The sequence below is a fragment of the Histomonas meleagridis genome, assembly GCF_020186115.1.
Source record: "Histomonas meleagridis strain 2922-C6/04-10x chromosome Unknown contig_48, whole genome shotgun sequence".
Taxonomy (NCBI): domain Eukaryota; phylum Parabasalia; order Tritrichomonadida; family Dientamoebidae; genus Histomonas; species Histomonas meleagridis.
Window position 1 is genome coordinate 161,599 of NW_027150891.1, and position 25,624 is coordinate 187,222.

At 29.0% G+C, this 25,624-nt stretch overlaps 5 protein-coding genes across 5 annotated transcripts; 2 read left to right on the top strand and 3 right to left on the bottom strand.

Moving 5' to 3' along the window:
* Positions 1–753: 753 nt before the first annotated feature.
* GO595_006787 (uncharacterized protein) lies at positions 754–1,767 on the top strand (the record flags this gene model as incomplete). Its single annotated transcript, XM_067920178.1, has 1 exon — positions 754–1,767. One exon carries the CDS (start codon positions 754–756, stop codon positions 1,765–1,767), a length of 1,014 nt encoding a protein of 337 aa, XP_067773007.1.
* A 4,181-nt stretch (positions 1,768–5,948) lies between these two features.
* On the bottom strand, positions 5,949–7,070 carry GO595_006788 (actin; the record flags this gene model as incomplete). Its single annotated transcript, XM_067920179.1, has 1 exon — positions 5,949–7,070. The coding sequence occupies one exon, from the start codon at positions 7,068–7,070 to the stop codon at positions 5,949–5,951; it is 1,122 nt and encodes a 373-aa protein (XP_067773008.1).
* Positions 7,071–16,309: 9,239 nt separating this feature from the next.
* Positions 16,310–19,738, bottom strand: GO595_006789 (Kelch motif family protein; the record flags this gene model as incomplete). The annotated part of the gene is made up of 1 exon (XM_067920180.1): positions 16,310–19,738. The coding sequence occupies one exon, from the start codon at positions 19,736–19,738 to the stop codon at positions 16,310–16,312; it is 3,429 nt and encodes a 1,142-aa protein (XP_067773009.1).
* Positions 19,739–20,648: 910 nt separating this feature from the next.
* On the bottom strand, positions 20,649–21,779 carry GO595_006790 (uncharacterized protein; the record flags this gene model as incomplete). Its single annotated transcript, XM_067920181.1, has 1 exon — positions 20,649–21,779. One exon carries the CDS (start codon positions 21,777–21,779, stop codon positions 20,649–20,651), a length of 1,131 nt encoding a protein of 376 aa, XP_067773010.1.
* Positions 21,780–22,677: 898 nt separating this feature from the next.
* On the top strand, positions 22,678–24,540 carry GO595_006791 (nucleotide-sugar epimerase; the record flags this gene model as incomplete). The annotated part of the gene is made up of 1 exon (XM_067920184.1): positions 22,678–24,540. The coding sequence occupies one exon, from the start codon at positions 22,678–22,680 to the stop codon at positions 24,538–24,540; it is 1,863 nt and encodes a 620-aa protein (XP_067773011.1).
* Between the last annotated feature and the right edge of the window lie 1,084 nt (positions 24,541–25,624).

The following is a 25,624-nucleotide window of genomic DNA, read 5'->3' on the forward strand; positions in this document are numbered from 1 at the left end:
GAGTACTATTTGTCAAATTATATTATATAAGTTTCTAAATTTTTGCAAAAATAAATCATTTATACCTAAAAGTATTCCATATAGTATAATAATTGTTTTAATTCAAATTCATAAATTATTATGTTTTACCTTTAGTTCTTTATTGGCACTTAACATATACAATCATCATATATGACGTTATAACTTTAATAATATTATATAATTATATTATAAAGAATTCTTAATAAAATTCACAAATTCCATATTCAATATATGAAGTAATTGAGCGATTCAAATGAATGATTTGCCTTGAAATGAAATGATATAATTTAATAAGCTGAATTTGCGACATTCTGAATATATCATATCATTTTAAATTAATTTTTTTTAATAAATTTTTATTATTATTTTCCATTGCGGAACTATTCCTTCATTAATTATTTAAAGGTTATCAAAAGTAAAGTAAAATATGATTTAATACATCTTTTTGTATTTATTTTTAAAGCACACCAATTTAAACATGAGGTTTTTTTTAATTAAGTTTTGAAAATTTTGATTACAATTCTTTTGAATGAATTAGCAGATTGAGAACAAAAATATTTTTTTTGATATATTCCCGTAATAACGCAATCAATGAATATATCGTAATAGAGTTTAATATCCTAACATAGGATATTAAACCCTCGATTTTATGAAAAATTTAGCAAATACAACAGAAGATAATTAACAGTGTTTTGATCGTATTGACGGTTTAAAAACGTTACTTCCAACTTCATGCAACCAAATTTCGTTCCACCACAAGATCAACTATTAATGCGAAGTGGAAATGTAAACCCCAATATTCAGTCCAACTCTCAATATGATCAATCCATTTCCTTTGATGATGACGAAGAAGATTCACCAAACATGTATTCCCCACGTCCTGATCCAAATGATATTTTAGGGATCGACATGCCACAATACAAATCAGGGAAAGGCCAGAATTCATTATCTGGATTTGAAATCAAATTTGATGATCTTTCCAACAAAATGGTTTTCAATTATAGCAACACTAATTCTAACCAACGCGAACCCGATTCCCCATTACCCATGAGTCTACCCAAAAATCGGTTTTCACCAAATCCCACTAATACGCCACCTGAACTTACCAAATTATTCTCAATGATGAACAAATTCCAACCCACACCACTCGACATCTCACCCCATTTCAAGCCTTTTTCACCCGATCTTATACCATCCATAGGATCTGTTGATGCCTTCATCAAAGTTCCACGTCCTGATGGTGAACAAGATCCGCTTGGACTGAGTGTCATTGATGAGCCCACCATTGGATGTTCCAATCCCCAAATCCTCCGAATGCAACTTCGCGAAAAATTCGGAATCATCGGAAACGAAGGCGACGGTTACATTGGCTTTATTGAAGATCCATCGCACAACCATAAAGCGCTTGCATCATTTCTTGAGTCATATGACGAAATTTCGCGCAATCGCGCAGCGCCTAATATTGCGTACTCATATAAAATGCCGAATCTCGAAGACTTGATGCAGTTTTGGCCCGAAGGCGTCGAAAACGCGTTGCAATCATTGCCATTACCGACTGCTGATTTGGATCTGTCGCTTGAGGAATATATTAAAGTCGTTTGCGCTGTGTTGGGAATTCCAGTGAAAGGAAACATCGTTGAGTCGATGCATATGTTGTTCACATTGTACCAACAGTTTAAGGAGAACCAACACTTCCCGACTGCGATGTCAAGAGATTCGACACCTCAAAAGACACCGCCGAAATAACTTTGTTATATGATGCAAATAAAAATTATGGTAATAAAAAGATCGTTTTCGAAAACGATGTAAATAAAATAAAATAATAACTAAAAGAGAAATTTATCGAAACTGGTGGAAAAAATCGGCAGTATCGGTTTCACTTTTTGAACGTGATTCTGTCTATTTAAATATTTCTTATTCGTTTTTTAGGATAACGTTTTCTCAAACCAAGCAAAAAATTATTTGAATCATGTTTTGCGTAGAATTATAATGAATATGTTTTCTATTTTCTTTAAATAATTATTGTATTGATGCATATGTTTTTAATAATTTTCAAGATATTATTGAATTTCCTACTTGAAACCTTTTTTAATAACAATATTAACATATGCACAAGGAAAACTTTCGAAGAACAGAAATGGTAACTTTTTGAAAATGAAGAAATGTTTTAAGTATAAAAAAAGACTTTTCATCAAAGTTACGAACAATTTTCATGTAATGTATTCAATTTTCAGAAGAAGTTGGCGATTAATTTTCTTAAGAAGTTAACGGAAGAGATAAAAGTTAACATGTGGGGAGACCCATCATCTGGGGTATCTTCATATGCAAGCACATATACAAAAGGTGTATTTCCTTAACGGTTCGTTCCATCCCAAATTTTTACCAAACAAATTCTATACAAAAATGTAAACTATAAATTAAATATTTGGGATATGGGTGAAGGGACTGGTGCATACGAAGCACTAATCCTGAGATCATTTCCAAAAACAGATATTTTTCTCATTTGTTTCTCACTTGTAGGCATTGGCACATATGATTCAATATCAAGATATTAGGCTCCATTAATAAAATCACATTGTCCTCAAGTACCGATAATTTTAGTAGGATTAAATTATGATAGAAGGCAAATAGGCTCATTCGATTCCTATGGTGATATCTCAAGAGCTATCACTTACGAAGAAGGAAAAGCTTAAGCAGACGAAATTGGTGCAATTGCATACATAGAATGTTCTTCGAAAACCGGATACAATGTGGACAAAGTTTTCCAACTTGCTTCCAAAATAGCCATATGAAAAAAAAAAAAAGAATTGTGCAAAATATTTTAATTGTGTGTTGTTTTTGTTTGTTGTACTTTCTTTTATTTTAGAAGTAGGTGATTAACATTAAAAATTTTTATGTTCAAAATATCTCATTTTTAAATTTTGTTACCAAAATTTAAGATTTTACAAAATAGATGTTTAAACATTATTGTTAAAATAGGAAATTAAATTAGAGCTCATGAGAATTAAAAAAAATAATAAAGTTAAAATAAAGAACAATAAAATTTTATTATCTATTTAAATCTTCTTCCATTTTTGTTATTTCATGTAACAACCTATTGCCTCTCATTGCAATGTTCCTATTCAAATGCTCACACAAATCCGAAACTATTTCCATTCCTTCGCATTCATTAAAACAGTTCCAGCACACCAAAAACTCAGGCGAAGCCAAACTCAAACTTAACAATCTCAACAGCGCCGGCGCAGCTATGTCAATGATGTTAATATCATTCGTCGAAATCATTAACGCCAACATTTCGATTGCATTTTTTCTTATCATTTCCATTTTTTGCTCAATGTTTCCATACAACGTCACAAAAGATAAAATTTCGATCATTTTAGTTTTAGTTTTTATACTTTTTCGAGTAAATTCTTTTTGAATTTTTCCCAAAATATTTAACTCATAAAAAATATTAAAACTTTCGAAGTTGTTCTCAATGATTTTCACAATTAGCCAAAAAGAAGCAAACGAAACTTTATCATTCGATGAAGAAATAAGTCGAACAATTCGTTTGTAATCAATTTCAATGTTAAAGTTTTCGTTATCTTTTAAATATATAAAATAATTCCCTAAAAGTGTAATCGAATTAACAACAATTCGAACTTGTTTAAAATATATCATTTGTTGACAGACGTCAAGAAAGCCAAAATGATATAGAACTGTTTGACATGTCAATGGATCGCGAATTAAATTATTCGCAATTTGTAATAATGTGTGAAATACATTTATACATTTCGGAATTTGAATAATAGATTTTATGAAATTTAGAACCAGCTGTTGCTCAAGTATTGTGATAGGAAGCTTAGATATGGTTAAATATATCGAAAGACAAAATTTTTTGAGATCGAATGGAAGTGAAGTGAAAAGTTGTAAAAGAAATTTGGTGGAATTGAACTGAAGGGCTTCAGAACGAGCTGTAGAAGATATGGAAACAACATGCTTAATGAAGCGAAAAACAATTTCATAATATTGACTGTTATTCAAATAACGACCAAGTGTTGTAAAAAGAAGAAGAATAAAATGATTACTGATGAAGATGTCAAAAAGGGGCTGTGGTTCATCATCAATTGGATTACTAAGCTCATTAACAAATTGAACAATTTGAATTGCAACATGAGGATTTATACATATCCTAAATAAATCAAACATCATGGGAATTAATTTGAAATTTATAACTTGTTCAAAAATAGGTATGATTGAATTATGTGCAACATATTTTAGTTCTTCAAGAAATTGAATAATATCGCTTTCATTACCTTCATTTATTGCTACATAAAGTGAATGAAATTTATTTAGAATTTCATCTTCATTTAAATAAAATTCTGGAATTTCAGGAATAACTTTGGGTCTAACATATTCCTCTTCCAAAAATGCTTTTCTGCGTGCAATTTTTAACATGTCTTTTTCATTTCTTTTTTTGATAGGTTCTGCTTCTCTTGGCAGCAAAACAGGTATTCTGCTTAAACGGTCACAGGGCGGGTCAATTCATTTTAAAAAAATTATACAAAACTGACGACAAAAAGTGACACCTACCAAAAGTGTCAATAAATTAATTTACGATTACAATTTCCTTTAAGCTCGAAGAATGTTAAAATGAAAAATATAAACAAACTTGTCCAAATGTTATATCTATCAAAAGTTTATTCTTAAAAAATTTAAATGTTTGTTTATTCGTTTTATATGTAATTACAGGAATATTCTTAGTTGCGCATCCAATTTCTTATAATAAATAATTCCAAGCACAAGTAAAACCTGGAAAAGGGCGAAGAATATAAATGTCCACATTGTTGATGAGAATCTCATGATTTTAAATAATTTTTTAATTCTTTTGATTATACGCTTAAATTTTCCTTTTTGCGTTTCATCATGAATTTCAAAGAAATCTTCAACAGATTCGAGAACCCGATCTTTAAACAAGTTCATGTCATCTCTTATTTGTTCTTTCGAATTTAATATTAATTTTTTCATTGCTCTCTTTGTTTTAGTCAATTTTTCTCTAATAGAATTTGAATCTTCTTTAAGAAGTCTATTTGCAATTTTTACTCTTTCTAAGATTTCGTCAATTTTTTCCGAGATTTCTGTTTCGACTTCGTCAGTAGATACAAACTTATCAACTTGATGAGCTAATTCTGCAAGTGACCATATGATTGCTTGTTCTTCTTTTGATTTTGATGAATGCTCTCCTAATTGTTTTAGGTAATTATTGACAATTGGATTGTTTTTTCGGGATAAAGATAACTGGAATAGAAGAAGAAAAAAATTAATCATTTGATTTCTAAAATTCTGTTCAAATAAAATCTGTTTTTATTTTATGAAAGTTTTTTGTTTTTTATGTGATTTTAAAATTCTAATATGTTAACAGGAAGAAATATACAAAAATCTATGAAATGATAAACAAGTTTGCAGAAATGCATAAGTGCGACCCACCGAAAATTGTAGATTGTTATAAATAAGAATGAACATGGGCTCACACATTTTGCGAGTGAGGATACACTGAGCTTAAAATTGTATTAAAAAAAATGGGTTTAATAGTTATGGAGATATAGATCCGTTATACTTGTTTTACCTCAAAATGATAAGGATTTTATTAAATGATGCAAATGTTTTTTGATATTGGAAGATTCAATGGTAATTAAAAATAAATAAAATTTGGAATTAAGTATAAAATTAATTACATGTATGGATCTTAAGATTTCATTTAATGCAATTTAAATTGAAAACATAATTTTAGCATTAAAATAATAACTTGTCCTTTAAAAAAAATAAAAACCACATTTCAAACAGGAATTTGAACACTATGAACATTCCCATTTGGTAATAAAATCATTGATCTCATCAAACAATATATCACCAAATTTCTTCTCATAAATAAGCAAATACGAAAATATTTAAAAACACTTAAAATGGACAAACCCTTGTCCCACTTCGTCATATTCATTCCGTGTTATAACCATTTGTTGGAATGTCGGAAGTGATGCCAATTTACATCCTCCAATCCACGCTGCGTATTTCGGCTTTGGTGTTGACATGACATTTATTTTCATTATCGAAGGCGCAAGTTCCATAAGTTCGTTCTCTATACGCTCTTGAAATCCATCGAACATCGTGTTTCCACCTGAAAGGAATACATTAGCAAAGAGGTCTTTACGAAAATCGGCGTCGCATGCCATAATCGAATTAAAAAGTGTTTGATCAATGCCTTCGTAATCGAACCCATTCATGTGCGGCTTGAAAAGAAGTTCCGCACATTTGAAGCGCTCACTGCCAATGGTGATGACATCGCCATCTGGAAGTTTGTACGAGATATCACATTCAGATGTTGTAGAAGCTTTATTCAGCTCTTCATCAAAATCAAGTGCAACATACGAAAGGTTTTCTTTGATGTCGCGGATAATTTTCTTATCATGTATGGTGTAGCAAGCAAGCTGAAGGATCATTTGAAGATAAGATGTGACATCACTGCCAGAAAGGCCAATGCGCTTGGTGGCGTGTGGAAGGGAGTAACCTTCGTAAATTGGAACTGCATAGGAAACTCCATCACCTGAATCTAATACAATACCAGTGGTACAACCAGATGAGTAAAGGGAAAGAACGGCTTGGATACCAACATAGAATGCTGGAACGTTGAATGTTTCGAATTGGAGTTGGATCATCTTTTCACGGTTGGCCTTTGGGTTCATTGGGGTTTCTGTAAGAAGAACTGGGTGTTCAGCTGGGTCAACACGTAATTCGTTGTAGAATGTGTGGTGCCAGATCTTTTCCATATCGTCCCAGTTGATAACGATACCGTGTTCAATTGGGTGCTTGAGGATAAGGATACCTGCCTTATCAAGTGCTTCATCACCAACATATGAATCTTTGGGCCGGCTGGCAAAGATAGTACCAACATACTTTGGACGGCCAACAACAGAAGGAAATACTGAGCGTGGAGTTTCGTCACTAGCAAAGCCTGCCTTTATCATATATGAACCATTGTCAATAACTATTATTTGTTGTTCATTTTCGCCCATGAAATTTTGGGTTCCCGATAATAAACGGTCGTTATAAAAACTTAAAACGCATTTTTCTTTTTTATTTCAGAAAATATTTAAATTTTATATAATATTTCATATTTACCTATACGAAGATAGTAATATATTTTATTGGCACTGAATAATTATCAAGAAATTATTCTGAGTATAACATGTTGTGGAGACAATTTTTCATGTTAAAAATCAAATTAAAAACGAATTTTTGAGTTCACATTTGCTTAAAATTAACAAAGAATAAGGATCAATTACACAACCGCAGACCAAACCTCCAAATCCTCTCAATCGATTTTTAAAGGGTAAATTTCGAACGATAGGAAACGATCCCGCTTTTTCAAAAAAATTATCATTCTTTCAATTTGATTTTCAATAAAAATATAATTGACACGTGTTTTAAATGAAAATAGAAAATGAAAAACGGTTTGACAAAATATAATCCGATTAAAAAACATTAAAAAAGTGATATATGTCATAATAATTTATTGAATACTTTATGAGAATGTGTATATTTTTGGATAAAACTTAAAAAACAATGGAAGGACGGCATGATTATACACAAGAACAATTACAACAACATCAATCAAGGCAAAAATCCATTCCCTTTTATGATGAAATTTGTAAAATTTTTGAAAATGAAGAAATTGCAATCAGATATCTTCAATTTTACAATGTTTTACCTGTTACATATACATGCGATTTTTGCAAAGGCACTTGCACCAGGCATTTCAAAATTTTTAGATGTACAAATCCTGGATGTCGGAAAACATATTCTATTACAAAAAATACTTTTCTTTACAATTGTCATTTGCCAATTAACGAAATAATGCGTCTTTCATATAATTGGATAAATAAAATCAATGTAACTTCTGTACAGAATCAAATAGGACATTCTTTTACAACAATTTGTAATTATTATCATGAGTTTGATCGATTAATTTCATTTCAAATAAAGGATAATCCAAAATTGGTGGTGAAAACATTATCGTCGAAATAGATGAAAGTAAATTCGGGAAAAATAAGCACCATAGAGGACATCCAGTAGAAGGATCATGGGTAGTGGGAGGAGTTGAGAGAACTTCAGAGAAGAAACTTTTCGCACAAAAGGTAAACAGTAGAAACATTGAAACCTTATCTAATATAATTTTTTTTAATGTAGAAAAAGGATCAATAATATATACAGATTGTTGGAGTGCATACATGCCAGCAATCGAATATTCAAACAAAAATCTAAGTTGTAATTACACACTCAAACAAGTGAACCATTCCGAAGGATTTAAATCCGATGAAGGAATACATACCAATACCATTGAGGGAACATGGAATGGTATCAAGTGTGGACTGTGTTCAGTCCATAAAAATCAAAAATATATTAAAGGGCATTTATTTAGATTTATTTGGAGAAGACAAAACAAAGAAAATTTGTGGAATGCTTTTCTAATGGCACTTAAAGATATTCAATATGAATAAAAAATCAATTTTTATTTAGATTCTTTTTTATAATTTTTATTGTTTTAATGAGTTTTATTTTTTAATCATGCTTTACTTTTATTTATATTTCGTTTTAATTGTGCTTTATTGTTTATTTATGCTTTGTTTTTATTCATATTTCATTTTTTATTCATATTACATTTTTTATTTATATTTCATTTTTTTTCATGATTTGTTTTTATTCATATTCCAATTTTTATTCATGATTTGTTTTTATTCATATTACATTTTTTATTCATATTCCATTTTTTATTCATATTTCATTTTTTTTTTTCATGATTTGTTTTTATTCATATTCCAATTTTTATTCATGATTTGTTTTTATTCATATTTCATTTTTTATTCATATTCCAATTTTTTTTATGATTTGTTTTAATTCATATTCCAATTTTTATTCAAATTCCAATTTTTTTTTCATGATTTGTTTTTATTCATGATTTGTTTTTATTCATATTTCATTTTTTATTCATATTTCATTTTTTTTCATGATTTGTTTTTATTCATATTTCATTTTTTATTCATATTCCAATTTTTTTTATGATTTGTTTTAATTCATATTCCAATTTTTATTCAAATTCCAATTTTTTTTTCATGATTTGTTTTTTATTCATGATTTGTTTTTATTCATATTCCATTTTTTATTCATATTTCATTTTTTTTTCATGATTTGTTTTTATTCATATTCCAATTTTTATTCATATTCCAATTTTTTTTATGATTTGTTTTAATTCATATTCCAATTTTTATTCAAATTCCAATTTTTTTTTTCATGATTTGTTTTTATTCATATTCCAATTTTTATTCATGATTTGTTTTTATTCATATTACATTTTTTATTCATATTCCATTTTTTATTCATATTTCATTTTTTTTTTTTTCATGATTTGTTTTTATTCATATTACATTTTTTATTCATATTCCATTTTTTTTTCATGATTTGTTTTTATTCATATTTCATTTTTTTTCATGATTTGTTTTTATTCATATTACATTTTTTATTCATATTCCATTTTTTATTCATATTTCATTTTTTTTTCATGATTTGTTTTTATTCATATTCCAATTTTTATTCATGATTTGTTTTTATTCATATTTCATTTTTTATTCATATTCCATTTTTTATTCATATTTCATTTTTTTTCATGATTTGTTTTTATTCATATTTCATTTTTTATTCATATTCCAATTTTTTTTATGATTTGTTTTAATTCATATTCCAATTTTTATTCAAATTCCAATTTTTTTTTCATGATTTGTTTTTATTCATATTCCAATTTTTATTCATGATTTGTTTTTATTCATATTACATTTTTTATTCATATTCCATTTTTTATTCATATTTTTTTTTTTTTTTTTTTTTTTTTTTTTTTTTTTTCATATTTTTTTTTTTTTTCATATTTTTTTTTTTTTCATGATTTGTTTTTATTCATATTTCATTTTTTATTCATATTCCAATTTTTTTTATGATTTGTTTTAATTCATATTCCAATTTTTATTCAAATTCCAATTTTTTTTTTCATGATTTGTTTTTATTCATGATTTGTTTTTATTCATATTTCTTTTTTTATTCATTATTTCTTTTTTTTTCATGTTTTGTTTTTTTTCATATTTCTTTTTTTTTTCATATTCCTTTTTTTTTTATGATTTGTTTTTTTTCATATTCCTTTTTTTATTCAAATTCCAATTTTTTTTTTTTTTTTTTTTTTTTTTTTTTTATTCATATTTCATTTTTTTTTCATGATTTGTTTTTATTCATATTTCATTTTTTATTCATATTCCATTTTTTATTCATATTTCATTTTTTTTTTTCATGATTTGTTTTTATTCATATTCCAATTTTTATTCATGATTTGTTTTTATTCATATTTCATTTTTTATTCATATTCCATTTTTTATTCATATTTCATTTTTTTTTCATGATTTGTTTTTATTCATATTCCAATTTTTATTCATATTCCAATTTTTTTTCATGATTTGTTTTAATTCATATTCCAATTTTTATTCATGATTTGTTTTTCAATATTGTCAATCATATTTTTCTTGATCTTTTAAGTATTCAAAATATAGCTTGATTTATGCATATGTATCTTAAAAGTTAGAATGGTAGCCATACATCACAAACAAGCACACATATGTAAAACAGGAAGGAAAAAGCTCGAATTTATGAATAATCAATTTTTCTAATATTTTGATTCTCTCTTTAAATTCTGGGTGTAATGTTTCGTGGTGTGGATACTGACATATGATATGAAATGCCACGCAAATGTGGCCAAAGGCAAATCTTTGCTTGTTGTCCATACATCTAAACGCCATGATACCCCTATCACCTCGTAATGGCTTTAGGGCACTTAGGCGGTAACATTTTTTAACCATAATTTGTGATTTATAAGTAACCAAAGAATTCTATTGTTTTTCACTTTACATTAAATGCTTGTTTAACATTTTTTCCAACATAAAAATTTGGTTTTCCGGTGTGTGGAAAATCTTTGCTTAACAAAAGAATTTTTAAAAATAAGATAAAATTTAAAAACAAATTTACAAATAAAAATTAATCTTCGAGTTGCTTATCCAGTACAATTTTTGCCACTGCTTCTTCTGTTTGCTGATTTACTGATGCGCTTATCATTCTTCGAATTGCTGCATCCGAATCACAAAGTCTTTTCAAGTTTCGTTTTGCTTGTTCAACGACTTTTTTAAAAGCGTTTTCATCGAAATTTGTTTTCGGATCATAAAACTCTTTAAATGCCTCAATTACGAATGCGAAAATTTCTCTTTTTTCTTTTTCATATTTCTTTTTCATTTCGATAATTTTCTGATTACATTTTGCATCTTTATCCAAAATCAATGCATTATTTGATGCATTTAACAATTTCTTTTCTCTTTCGTTTTGTTCTTTTATATTTTCTACTTCTTTATTAGCAACAGAAACTTCATTTTCAAGATGCAAAATTCGTTTTTTCGATTTTTTCAAACTTTTTTCAAGATCAATCATTGATTTATTAATTGCTTCGATGTTATTTTTATTTTGTTCTTTAATATCAACAAACACTTTTTCATAATTTTTTATAATTTCTTCTTTTTCTTTTTTGAATTTTTCGTTTATCACTTTTTCGTTTTCTTTCGAATGTTTAATTTCTTCTTCGATTTCGATCATTTTTTCATTTATTAATTGTTTTTGATCATGAATTGTTTCTTTCATTTTGTTTATTAATATTTCGTTGTTATTTAATGTCGTTGTTGTTTCTGAGTATTGTTTTGTTAATGAAATTATTTCTTTTTTAAGTTTGTCTTCAAGTTTCATTTGATTAATTTTATTATTTTCGATTTGTTGTTCATATTTTTGTATTTTTAACTTATACGAATTTTCTTTTGTTGTTTTATATTCATTAAATTCATTTTTCATTGTGTTTATATATTGTTTAAGATGTTGTGTTAATGTTTTATATTGATAAAGTTCTTCGTTTTCATTTCTTAATTGTGAAATTTCGTTTTTATATTCTTTAATTTCATTTTCTTTTTGTTTGTTATTTTCTTTTATTGTTTGTGTTAATTTTATTATTTTTTTCTTTTGTTTCAAATTTTCTTCTTTTTCATTATTAAATTCTCGTTTTAATGCTTTAATATTAGCGACAAAAGTTTCGAATTCGAATTCATTTTTATTATTATTTTCGTTTAAATTCTCTAAACTCGAAATCATTTTTTGATTTGTTAAACATAATAAATTATATTTATTTTGAAGTTCAACAATTTTATGATATAAATCATTATTTTCTTTATTCAAAACGTCATCAATTGTTATATTACCGATTGATAATACAAAAGAAATTTCAACTAAAAATTTTTCAAATTTATTTCTTAAAAATTCGTTTTCTTTTTTCATTTTTATTATGCTTTCTTCAAATTTTCTAATTTTTTTATCATAAAACTTTTTGATTAATTCAAATGTTAATTTTAGTTTTGTTTCAGGTTGTATTAATTGATTCATTATAACTTTCTTTATATTTGTTGAAAGTTTTGGTTCAAAATCATTTATTAAAAATGTATTATTTGATATAATTTCATCAATTGATGAAACATTTGTTTTTAATTTTTCTTTTTTCTCATTTTCAAAAATGATTTTATTATTAAGTTCATTAATTTTATTCATTTGTTCTTGTTTCATTTGTTCATATTCCAAAATTTTTAAGTTTTGTTCATTTAATTTTTTATTAACAATTTCGTTTTCATTTGTAATTTCTAAAATTTTTTGTTTAAGATATTCGTTTGTGTTCGAAAGTGTTAAATTTTTTACTTTTTCTGCTTGAATTATATTTTGTAATTGTATTTCCTCTTTTGTTGAATTATTTTGATTACGAATAATTTCGCGTAATGATTTCATTTCTTCAATTGTTTCATTATGTATAAGTTCATCAGTTTTCATTTTATGTTTTTGTTCTTCAATTTGAGAATTCAAATCGATAATTTTTGTTTCTAATTCGCTAATTTTCTGTTTATACTCTTTGTTTAAAGCGATTAAAATTTCGTTATTATTATTAATATGTTTTTCTGGGTTTGTTAATATTTTATCATGTTCAGTTATTAAATGAATTTTTTCTTTATTTGAAATTTCGTTGTTATTATTATTATGTTTTATTGGTTTTGTTACTATTGGATCATGTTCGGATTTTAAAGGAATTTTTTGTTTTGCTGATAATTGAAGTTTTAATGAATTGATTTTTGTTTTGTAATGCGATTTTTGCTGCATTAAAGTTGATGTAAGTGTTGTTTTTTCTTGTTTTAAGTCATTAAGTTGTATTTGAAGTGTTGATATTTGTTGTTGCCGATTAATATCTAAAATTCTGTTTTCGGATTTTTGCTTTTGCATTTTGGAATAAAGTTCTTCTATTAGTTGTTTGTAATGATTGTTTTTTTCTTGCTTTTTCTTAAGTTTGTTTTGAAAATATTCACTATTTTGAGTGGCTTTATTTTCATTTGTTGGTTTTGAGTTACTGTTTTTACTGTAGAAATTAATGAGTTCATCAATGGTTTGATAATTTGTTTTATTTAGAAAATTAAAAAATGATAATAATTTGTTAATTTTGGATGACTGCACCTTAGCGCGAAGTGTGCTGTCTTCATTTGATTTTTGGAGTGAAGTGAGTTGAGAAAATAAATTGTTAATTTGATTTTCATATTTTGATTTTAATTTCATGGTTTCTTTTTGTTTTTGGGAACGATTTTGTTCCAACCTTTCAACATTGATTTTCATTTGAGTGTCAAGTTTTTCTTTGAGATCAAGATTATCTTTTGAACAAATATCATATTTTTGTTTTAGTAAATCAATTTCACTTTGTTTTTCATAGAGTTTTGTAGAAAGTTCTTGATTTTTATTTTCGAGTTCATCAACATTATGAACTAATTTTAATGCCTCCTCAAATTGAGATTTTAGTGACATATTTTCTTTTGTAAGTGATGAAACTTGTTCTTGTAATTGTGTATTATGAATTTCTGTCAGATTGTATTTTTCATTTATATTTTGTTTTTCCTCCATTTAGAAAACGGCCAGTAAACGGCCACCCAAAGCCCGTTTAGATTAGACAAGAAAGTGACACTAATAATTCTTGAAGCAGGCAATGTTGAAAATTGAATTGGCCAATTATGATAACCGTGAATTGAAAATTGGCTAATTTCAATTTATCGAACCGTAAATTGAGCGGTTTCAATTTACGGTTATTTTTATTTCAATTTTCGAACTTTTTCGGAGTAATTTACGGTTTGTCACTTTTCCCAATTTATTCAATTTCGAAAATTGGCCAATTTTCAATTTAAAATTAATTAAATTACCCTGATGTCTTTCCAATTCGCGATTTTTACGACCGTTTATAGTATTCAAAAAATAGTAAACGGCCTAGTGTGGCCACAATGCACAGCAATATATTTCCAGGAAAACCTCATAAAGACTACACGAATTACAAAAAAAAGGCCAATGCTCGAATGTGTTATAACTCAAATTTCAAGAGGATACCCAAGAATTTCTAAGATTGCACAAACAAGTAAAATTCCTGATTCCACACTAAGATCCTGGAAAGATAAATTAAAGCATAATCCTGCTTGGTGACCATGGAATAATGATCATGGAAGTGGTCATAGAATATTTACAGACATAGAAGAACAATCAATTAAGGATTTTATTGTCAGTTGTTTTTTACAACCAGGTTATGTATTTATTAAATGAAGACTTCATAATAATCGCTATGAATGCATATCTAACAAAATATCAAGATATAACTAATTTTAAAGAAACGAAAGATTTTTTAATTTCACACCAATTTATCGCAGATTTTAAAAAGAGAAACCATATTTCTTCTAGCGTTTTTCATCCTAAAAGGAGACCAAATGTGACTGATAAAGAAAAATCTAATTGGATCGAAACAATACAAAACCTTCTTACTTCTGTTGATCATAGTAGAATTGTCAATGTGGATGAAACATGCTGGAAGTGTTTTCCAAATGGTATGGTAACTTGGGCAGAAAAAGGATCTGATGGAATATCGATCAACTTAAATCCTTCACCGAGAGCACTGATAACTGTCCTGGCGAGCATACGTTCAGATGGAACCAAAATTCCCCTTTACTTTATAGCAAAAGGAAAAAGACTGATCTTGTAGAAACAACACAAATTGGTGATGTTTCACCTCACATGTCCACCCACTCAGAAAACGGATGGACCACTGAGGAAACGTTTTATGAATATTTACTGTTCCTCCGGTAACACTTCAATGACGAAGATCCTATACATTTGTTACTTGACTCATATAAAGCCCACAAATGTCAATCAATTATTGATTTGGCAGAAACTCTGAAGATTAAATTATATTTCATACCACCCGGTATGACTGATGAATTTCAACCATCAGATCGAAGGGTCTTCGGGTGTTTGAAGGCTACAGCACGTTATCTGTTTCGAAAAGAGTACAATCAAAACAATGAAAAAAAATTTACCAAATTACAAGCAGCACAATGCATGGTTTGGGCATGGGAACACCTGCAACCCAATATAATCCAAGAATCTTGGTCAATCTATGAATAAAACATTTATTCATTAATTTTCTTTCAGACAGAAAGTATTCATATTGAGAGAAACGGTTTTTAACGGTCGTAAAAATCGCGAATTGGAAAGACATCAGGGTAATCAATTTTCAATTTTATTTTGGCACTTTTTTCAACATTGGTCATTTTTCAACAACCGTAAATTGAAATTGTCCAACATTGCCCAAGCCTGTCTTGAAGAAACACTAAAAAGACTGCCCATAATGTTTTTTACATTTTAATTTCATGAAACTTCAATGTAAAAAATTTTGTGCCTAAAATATAAAACAATAACTTATCCAGTTACAAATCAGTCTACATGGAGATTCAAAATAATTAAGGCACATAATGTAGCATTATACATGGAGCACATATATAATAATATATTAACCAAATAATTTCATTTAGATTTAATTTGTACTTTTCGCAATAATCCTATTTTTCACTCACTTCACTTGTGAGAACGTTAACACAAAAAACAAGTTTTTTGGACATTTAAAATTTCTATTTGCTTACAAACTATATAAAATTTTATGATTTATTTCATTTCCAGCTGTTGGACCACAGGTTTTTTACAGCAATGTAAATAAATTTAAACAAAAATTTGAAATGTAAATTTTTAAGAAAAATCATTTCAATTTATCAAAAAATCGAAATTATATAAGTTATTGCACAGATATTTGAAGGTGTGGAAGCGCTGACTTTTCCACCTGCCGAAACGCTGCGAAGAGCACGCTTTGGTCTGTTATTTCGTTTTGGTCTGATCCAGATCCCCAAAACATTTTGTTTACGTTGCAATTGATTCTTTTTTCGATGATTTCCTTCAGCTGTTCCACTGATACATTTGAATCGATCTTTGTCACATATGCCTTGTTACGATATAACAACTTAACATATGCGCTAAAGCACTTGCTGGAACCATCTGTCGATTCTTTGATTTCGTTATATAGCGTTTCAACTTCTTGGCGAAGTTGTGAATTTATAACGCGCTTACTCCAGAGCATAGAGAGCTTACGTGTAAGAACGCGCTGCTGGAACTGAATGAGAAGTGAGCGATTGATCTTAAGTTCTTTGCAAAATGCATCTTCATCAAATCCTTTCATTGTATCCTTGATTTGATTGGCAGGAACTTGTTGAGCCGGGCCCAGTTGCTTCCTCACCTCATTCTTGACTTCTTGTATTTGAGCAACTCCCCTGAACACTCCTGTTTTGATTTCCTTTTTAGCTTCACCCTTAACCTCTGTCTTAACGTTTTCCTTGTTAACATCCTCCTTTGTTTCTGTTTTAACGTTTTCCTTAACTTCCTTTTTAACGTCCTCCTTTGTTTCTGTCTTAACGTCCTCCTTTGTTTCTGTCTTAACGTCTTCTTTAGTTTCTGCTTTAACGTCCTCCTTTATATCTATCTTAACGTCCTCGTTAGTTTTTTCTTTGTCAGTTTTTTCGATTTGTTGTTCATTTTTTGTTTTGTTCAAATTATTGACAAGTGATATTGATCTTGACGGCGTAGCAGCAGCAGAAGAAGACTTAGTCGCGTCTGAAGTTTCTTCTTCTTCAGTCAGTGTATCCAAATTTCCGCTGAAAGACTTCGATCCAGCTGTCAACGCTGTCAGCATGTTTGCCTGCGCCTTGAGTCCCTGCAACTCCTTCACGTTATATCTTTTTCTATTTCTTCTTATTCCTTCTGATATTACATTTGGCAAAGTTGTTGTGTATATACAATTCGAAGCCTTATTTGTATATATATCTCTTCCTCCATAAATCCATAATTTCTTATTGACGTAACACATCGAAAACAAAGTCAATGCGTTCGAATCGTCGAACTCACCAGTCCACAATGAATATTTCATTTGCTTTGTGTCCAACACAGCTGGCGGCATAATTTGTTGTGAGTCAGTTCCTCCAATGATAACAATGAATTGTCCGACTAAAACTGCTCTATGCATAGCTCGTGGCAAAGGTTTATCTCCTGTTAACTTCGGACATGACCATTCGTTTTTCGTTATATCATAAATATAAGTACCAGAAGACGGATGTTTCCCAACTATTCCGCCATGAACGAATATATGTTTACCGACAATTGTTGCCGAATGATGAGCTAATGAAGGAGGAACATTTCCTGACGGGTTTTTAATTTGTTCCCATTGGAATGTATTTGTATCGAATGTATACATTTCATTTGTCGAACGTTTCCGTGATATCATTCCACCGAAGATATATAACTTTGAGTTTTCATTATAAAAATTCGACGTGTGACCATAGACAGGCTTTGGCGGATTATTTGCTGTAATTTCTTTGATTTCGTTTGTATATATATCGAATCCATAAAGGTTATTATATAAGTCATTCCCTTTACGTCCGCCAAAGATATATACAAAGTTATCACAAAGACTTAATGATACACATGTACGAAGTGGTATTGGTGATTGTCGTTGTGATATTAATTCGGTGAAATCCTCATTAAACTCAAGGATTTTATCGTTCCCTTTTTCACTGTTTTGTTGTCCACAAAAGACAAAGATACTATTGTTAATATATACCGAACAATGCCCAAATAAATTCGGTACATCTTTTAACCCTGAAATTAACGAGAACTTAAAGATTTTGTTCGGCTCTTTCTTACAATATGTTTCTTTCATTTCATTAAGTTTCGCTATTAATTCTTTCCGTAAGTCAGGATTAACAATGCTGAACGTATATAAAACAAATTTGTTACGTTTCCGTGGTACCATTATATTCCATTCTTGTTCTGAGTTCTTCGTCGCATAACGAAATGTTGATGGGTTTTCACTATGGACAACTTTTAGTCCATTTTTATACTCTTTCGTGATTAATATCATGTCATTAAACAAATATATAAATCCATTTTTCACCGTCGGCTTCCGTATTTCGATTGGTATTGTCATAACCAATACTCGCGATGGCTTAACAACTTCGAAATGTGATATTAATCGATTTTGTATCGTTAATAATTTTTCCGAATTTTGAGCTGCATATGACGCTTGATCAATTTGGAATGTAACTTCTTCGAGTTTAAGTGTGGCGGCACTTAACATGGCTGAGTCCGGATGTGATACTGGTGTAACTTTTAAGAGCTCTGTCAAAAACAATATGTATCGCGGCATGCGTTGAACGGGAGTGATTAAATATGATTGAAGCTCACCTTTGCCATATGGATTATTAGTGGCGAGCTCAAGCATTTTGATGGAAAAGTCTTTTTGCTTCGACTTTTCTAATATCAATTTGATGATCGTGGAATAGTTAGAAATGTACCCTAACGAAACTTTAAAGAAGGCAGCAAAGTCTAGAAAGACATCGGATAGCATCGCGCTGTACGTAGTGCCACGCGCTTTAAGATTTTCGAGAAATTGCTGATGATACCGAATCATTGTTGGAAAGTCATGGAACACTAAATGAAGTTCTGCATCTGTAAAAACCTTTAAATCGCGGACATTGGGCACCCAATACTTGATAATGACTTGGAGACCATCAATGTATTTCTCTTCGGTCGTTTGAATTTCGGTCAATACATTCACTCGCTTATGAATGGTGTTGAGTTCTTTGGGATCGAGTGTGCAATTGAATGTAAGTGGAGTCTTTTTGAGAATTGAAAATAAATCAGTTGGAGGTTCGTCCATTTTTAATGGCTCGTTGTTGATTGTTAGGGTTGGGTTACTATGTTGGAAAGGAAAATTCGAGATTATGTATTTATTGAAATCGGAACATGTTTTAAATTCTGATTTGTTAAATGACATTTCAACTGGTGGTATTTCTATGCCTTCAGGTATCTTTACATTGACAAATATGGTAAAAATATTTTCGGAATCTTTTGGTAAGATTGAAACATAATAACTCGGACGTAAATATCGAGCAGGTCTTTCAGAGAGTAAAATGTCTGGAAATTTATTTTCTATAACGCAGTCTTCTGGAATAACTTCTCTATATAAAGGAGTTGTTATTCCCAAAATTTCATCATTAAGTTTCAGTTTGGTTTGAATTTCTTGAGCTGTTAAATTCGTAATGAATGAGTCAACTTGTACAATGGCTGGTTCGGATTGTCGTATAAATGCTATATATTTGTTGGTTTTACCAGGCATCTATTTTTTGGTAAATTTTTTTCACTCAATAAACCGCTGACATCTTTTTTGATCAGTAAAACCGTTAAAACCTAGGTACATAGTTATTTGAATGAGAATCAACAGTTGTATCAACCGACTGATTAACATCACAAATCGGTTTTCATTGGTTTACACGCAGAAAAACCGAATTTGCGAAATTATAAAAAATAAAATATCTCATCAAATTTCAAAAATTTTTATAAAATGATCTTATAAAATTTCATACCTGATGTTTTACAAATGAGATAATAACTGATTTTTTATTGGGAAGTAAAAATAAGCGATTTTATGTTTTTCCTTCTGGACTTCATTATGTTATTGAATGGTATACGATCACATCGCATTCAAATAATTGCTCATTCATTTTTTTTGTTAGAATAACCGTCGAAGGAAAAAACGATGATTCACAAAAAAAAATTCCATTCACATAGAAGGAGTTCCTCATTTACATTTTAAAAGAGTCTTCTTAGTCTCTTTAATGCTATTAATTTCCAAATTTAAATGTAAAAAGTAAGAAAAAAGTTATGATTTCGGAAAAAAAGATTTTTTTTGATGCATCAAAATCATCCATAAATTATTTCACAATTTGTGTAATAGGTTGTTATCAAATTGCTATTAAATATAAAGATAGTTCACTTGTTATTGCAAGAAAATTTTGATTTAAAAAAATTTAATATATAACATTGAAAATTTTGTGTTGGAGCGCCCCAAATTGAGCACTTTTTTGTTGTTTTTTGATTAAAAACAACTCAAAATCGTAAATGAAAATTGAGTTTGGTTTGATCGTTTATCACCGGAATTTTATTGTAAACGTTTTTTTAAACGTCAAAACTTTGTTAAAAAACATTTTTATCTTACAAATTATCTTTTACAATAATATAAAATATATTCACCTTGATTTCTTTGGCTTCTTATGTTCCTTCCTTGGGGCCACCTCAGGTTTAGTTGATATAGTACTCCATTGTTTTGCTCTTTCTTCTCTTTTCATCAGCATTTCCTCTTTACTCTGTAAAACCTGAAGTATTTTCAGTTTCGCTTTGTTATTTCTCTCGATAACTTCTTTTAATTCTTGAGTTTTCTCAACAATATCTTTCATAACTTCATTATCTGTAAGTCTTGATCCGGTATTTTCTGGTATTAGCCCCAGTGCTTTGATCTCGACTGTTATTTTCTGTTCAATCGACAAATGTGAATATGGGCTTGTCCCGAAATAATTATCTGGAAACTGTGAAACTTCGTCTTCTTCTATTTCTTGAGGCGGTGGATGTGTCGGCGGAGTAGGAGGAGGTTTGCATTCTACAAATGCCGATAATAATCTGTGAAAAATATCCGATTGTGTGCCTTCTGCATTCTGTGATATGACTAATGATGGAAGTCTGAGTTGAACATTTCCATTTTTGTACTTCTGTTTGAGCCGTTGGTTGATAGCAATTGAATAATGTGCTCCCATCGGAACTTTAGTGTCCGGTAGTTCTGTAGGTTGAAGAAATTTCTGTAGAGTTTCGACTCGTGGAGTGACTGTAAAAAATCTGTTAACATTATTCCATATTGTTGATGAATTCATTGGTCGAACAGGTTCTGAATATGCAGAATCATTGGTGCGTTTCTGATGACTGCGTGCAAGTGAAGTTTGTGGTTTGGCATGACTGAAAGCAGGTTGAGGAGCAAGGAATTGAAATGGAATTGGTGAAAAGTTTTCTTCAGTTTCGAATGTAACTTTTCTATTTGGCAAAATATATGTAATTCCGTGTTTTCTTTGGCATGCTTCCTCTAGCGAACGAAATGATTGATCAAATTTAGATTTAATCTGTTGCAGAAGATCGATTTGTCTATTCAGCAAATCTATTACTTCTTGCTTTTCTAAATGTTGTTTATTTTGGAGATGAACACTTAGCGAAGAAAGTGTCCATTTTTCTGAAGATTTTGGGAAATCATTTGACTGTAACAAAAAAGAAAGGGAACTTTTTGTTGCGCAAGGTCTCTTCGTAGTTCTCCTTTGTTTGCTGGATTCATCATTCATTTCGTGATGAAATCCTATAGGTGGGGCAATTGAATCCAAAACCGACAAAGATATTATCAACCGTTATGACCAATTCGTCCAGCAAATTACCATTCATTTCATCTCAAATTTTTGTTGGATTTGATAAAAACTGTCGTGGTCGGAGGTTAGCACTTTTTGCTTGGCCACGGTTTGATGTTTGGTTAGATAAAGAAGCTTTTTTTTGTTAGTTATCAGGGTTTGGAAGAATCCTTGTTGATTTCATTAGAGGTTTAATCTCAATTCGAATTGATGATTTCATGGATTAGGTTAATTTTGTTGTTAAAAAAAAAAAAAGAATTTATGCCGAAAATATTTGTTTTCGTTTGTAGAAATTAAATGTATACAATATTTGTGTGGAATTAAACATTTATAAAACGTTTTCATCTGGATATTTGAAATTATTGTATTGATTAAAATTAAAAATGATAACAAATCACTTTGATAGATGGTTAGCAATGCTTTAAATCACTTTTATTCTGACATTTAATGAGTAGTTTTTAATAATTAAGAAGAAATAAAACTTCAATGAAATTAATGTTTTAAAAAGGATTTGTTTGAAGTAAACGACTCTATTGAACGAATTACATGTAGGCTGTATACTATAAAATCAATGAAATTAAAAAATAGCAATCAATCAAACTTGTAAAATGATTTTGAAATTCTTTAAAATTATTAAATGTTTTAATATACATTATGAAGCTGAGTGATTCGTGGATAGTGTACATATTTTATGAACTGATATAATTAAGAAGCTGAAAGTAAGTGAGCCAGTGCTTAAATATGACAAGCCACTAGATTTTACTTATAAAAAAAACCTCTTCACAAAATATTCTATGAGGTTGTTAAATTCAAACCAAGAGAATTACACCTTTTCCAAATGGGCTTTTCAAATCAGATAATAATTTTCATTTATTTAGTACTTTCTTTACTTGTTATTTCAAATGTTATACTATTTACAAGAATAAAAAATATTTCATCATTTCCTTATTATCAATTCACAAATTCACAAGATGAAAATGATTTTAATGTTAATTTTATTAACCAAAAACAATCAGTTTCATTAATAACTGGTGAAAAGCTCAAAATTTCAGCTGATGGATGTATTGATCGAAACAATTACAAACTTAATTTTCTAATACCATTTGGTTTAGATCCTCTTACACATAAAGATACAGATGAATATGTTCTTATTCTTGGTACTGGTGGTCTTATAGGATCCGAACTTAAAGAAGCCTTGATTCAACGCGGTTACAAAGTTCTCCATGTTCTTAGTCGTCACCACCTTGATTTACGTATTCCTTATAGTCTTGATATATTTAGTGCAGTTAAGATCAAATTTGCATATTTCCTATCATATGAAGTTGGAGGCTCCAAATTCCTTCATATCCCAGAACTACAAAGTTTTATTCGAGAAAGTAATATACGTCTCCAAACTAATGTTTTTAATTGGCTAGTCGAGCACAAAATTCGATTCATATTTTCAACCACATCACTTTCAAAAGAAAAGAATCTCGCATATGGGTATGCTAAAACCGTTGGGGAGAACTTTATTCGATCAGTACCCGAACTAGGACGCGTTGTACGATTTTGGAATGTTTATGGGTTCGAATATGTTGGATCCAAAAGTCATGTTGTATCTGATCTCTTAGTTCAATGTCTTACCAAAGGCTATGCCAAGTTACTTACTAATGGCAAAGAAAGTCTTCAATTTGTTCATACCAGTGATGTTGTAAATGCGTTAATATTAATTTTAGAGAATTTTGAAAAGACGCCACTTACCATTGATATAACAGATGGTGTATGGACTCCGCTTACTACTATGATAAAATCAATCAAAAGAATTATGCCTAATTGTAGAATAGACACAACAAATAAAAGCGCAAAACCTCGGTTTCTTTTCCCACATAATTTCGATACATATTTCCATAAGAATTTATGGCATGCGAAGTTAAGTATTGATGAAGGAATCAAAGCTACTTATGAAAAGACATTAAAACATCTCGAAAGATCAAAGAATGTGTCAACACTTTCAGTTATCATTGATTGTGGAAATGAAATTGATGATAACATAATTAAATTACTTAATATTCAAGTCGAAAAACTTAAAGAACTTTCAGAGGAATTTATAATATTCACATTAGAAATAATTGCGACAACTAAATCATTATCAGTACATCGTAAATTACCTTTACCTTGTACAGTGATGGTTAATAAAGATGATAATTATATTGACGAAGCAATCGAATATGCACATTCGAATGCAATAATGGTAATTGATTATTATACATTACCTTCTTATGGGCATTTCGATTTCTTCCACAGAGAATTAACTGTTGATTATATAATTTATTATGCGGATAATTATAATATTAAATCTCTTGAATTAACTACACTTAGAACTAAGCCAACTTCAACTGCAGGGTTTAATCAGGTTAATAAATGTGGTGAAAATATTATTAAAAAAGACGTGTCACTTCTCGTGGCAACGAAAAAAACTTGGAAAACTTTGGGTTTCCCGCCTAAAAATTGTAACATAAATCAATGGATGATGCAGCTCGAACATGGATTTACTGCTGTTAGATATGAAGAACCTGCATGGAATGCAAGATATAATAACTTAGATGATGAATCATATGATAACTCAAAATTAGGAAAAGTATGTTGTAATGGTAAAGTTATAAAGACAAATATGAAATGTGATGCTAAGAAAGCAAATACATTCGTGTTTTTGAATCAATAAAATAAAATGTAAATTGATAAAGCTCATAGAATGTTTTGTGAAGTTTGTCGTAAAGTACTGAAATTATAAGGATGAAACCTGCAAAGATTGGAAATTCAACATATGCAGTTCCAGCAGATCCAATGCTTTACTTTTATTACGCACTTGGCGCGCAAAAAATTAATAGGATAATACAATCACAAGAGATTGAAGCAGAAGATAGAAATAATCAACAATTTAATGAAGACCAACAACAAAATATACAGCATGAAATCCTTTTTGCTCACGAGTAGATTTTTTTAATCTTTCTCATCAATGGAATGTTCAAAGAAAAATTACGTTTCAATAAGATAACATTTTTTTTATCTTTTGAAATCTGGATTGTTGTAGAACCTAATAAAATATAATGATGACATTATTTAGTACTTATTTTTTTTTATTTCCTTTTCTCCCCAATACATAAATAAACAATTCTTAAAAATTTATTTTATAATTTACTCATTATATTTCAACACTTAGTTTTAAATTTGGTGTTAATGTCTAAACTAAAATATTTTGGTCAATTTTATTTTTACATAAACAAATGATAATTATTAGTAATTCATCTTTAAAAAAAGGCAATGAAAAATAAAGGTATGTAACAGCATAAGCAATGATAACAATATCACATCTATGATAAAAAATGAATCTCAAAGTGGAAATCTGGAGCGTATTTCAATTGTTTACTGAATTCTATCGTCTTTCCAAATGGTTCTCTATGAATTTGACTTACAAGCAAAGAAAAAAACATAAAATCCGATCAATAGAAGAACATCAAAGCGACGATTCTGATTTAGTTGATAATTCTGTTGAAATATGTAATCCTCAAATTGAGCAAATCGGAATACAAAAAATGATAAATGGAATTTTTCCAAATGAATTGTTTCAACAATACAACTCATGTCCTCTGTTTAGTCCAAATTTTATAAAAGTTTTTATAGAATATTGCTACAATTTTTGGGGAGATGAAACTCAAAAATTATTAATGTCTATCTCTAATGGCCCTTGTGAAAATTCATCCCGTATGGTTCATCACGGTATTTTAAATTTTTTAATATCTACAATT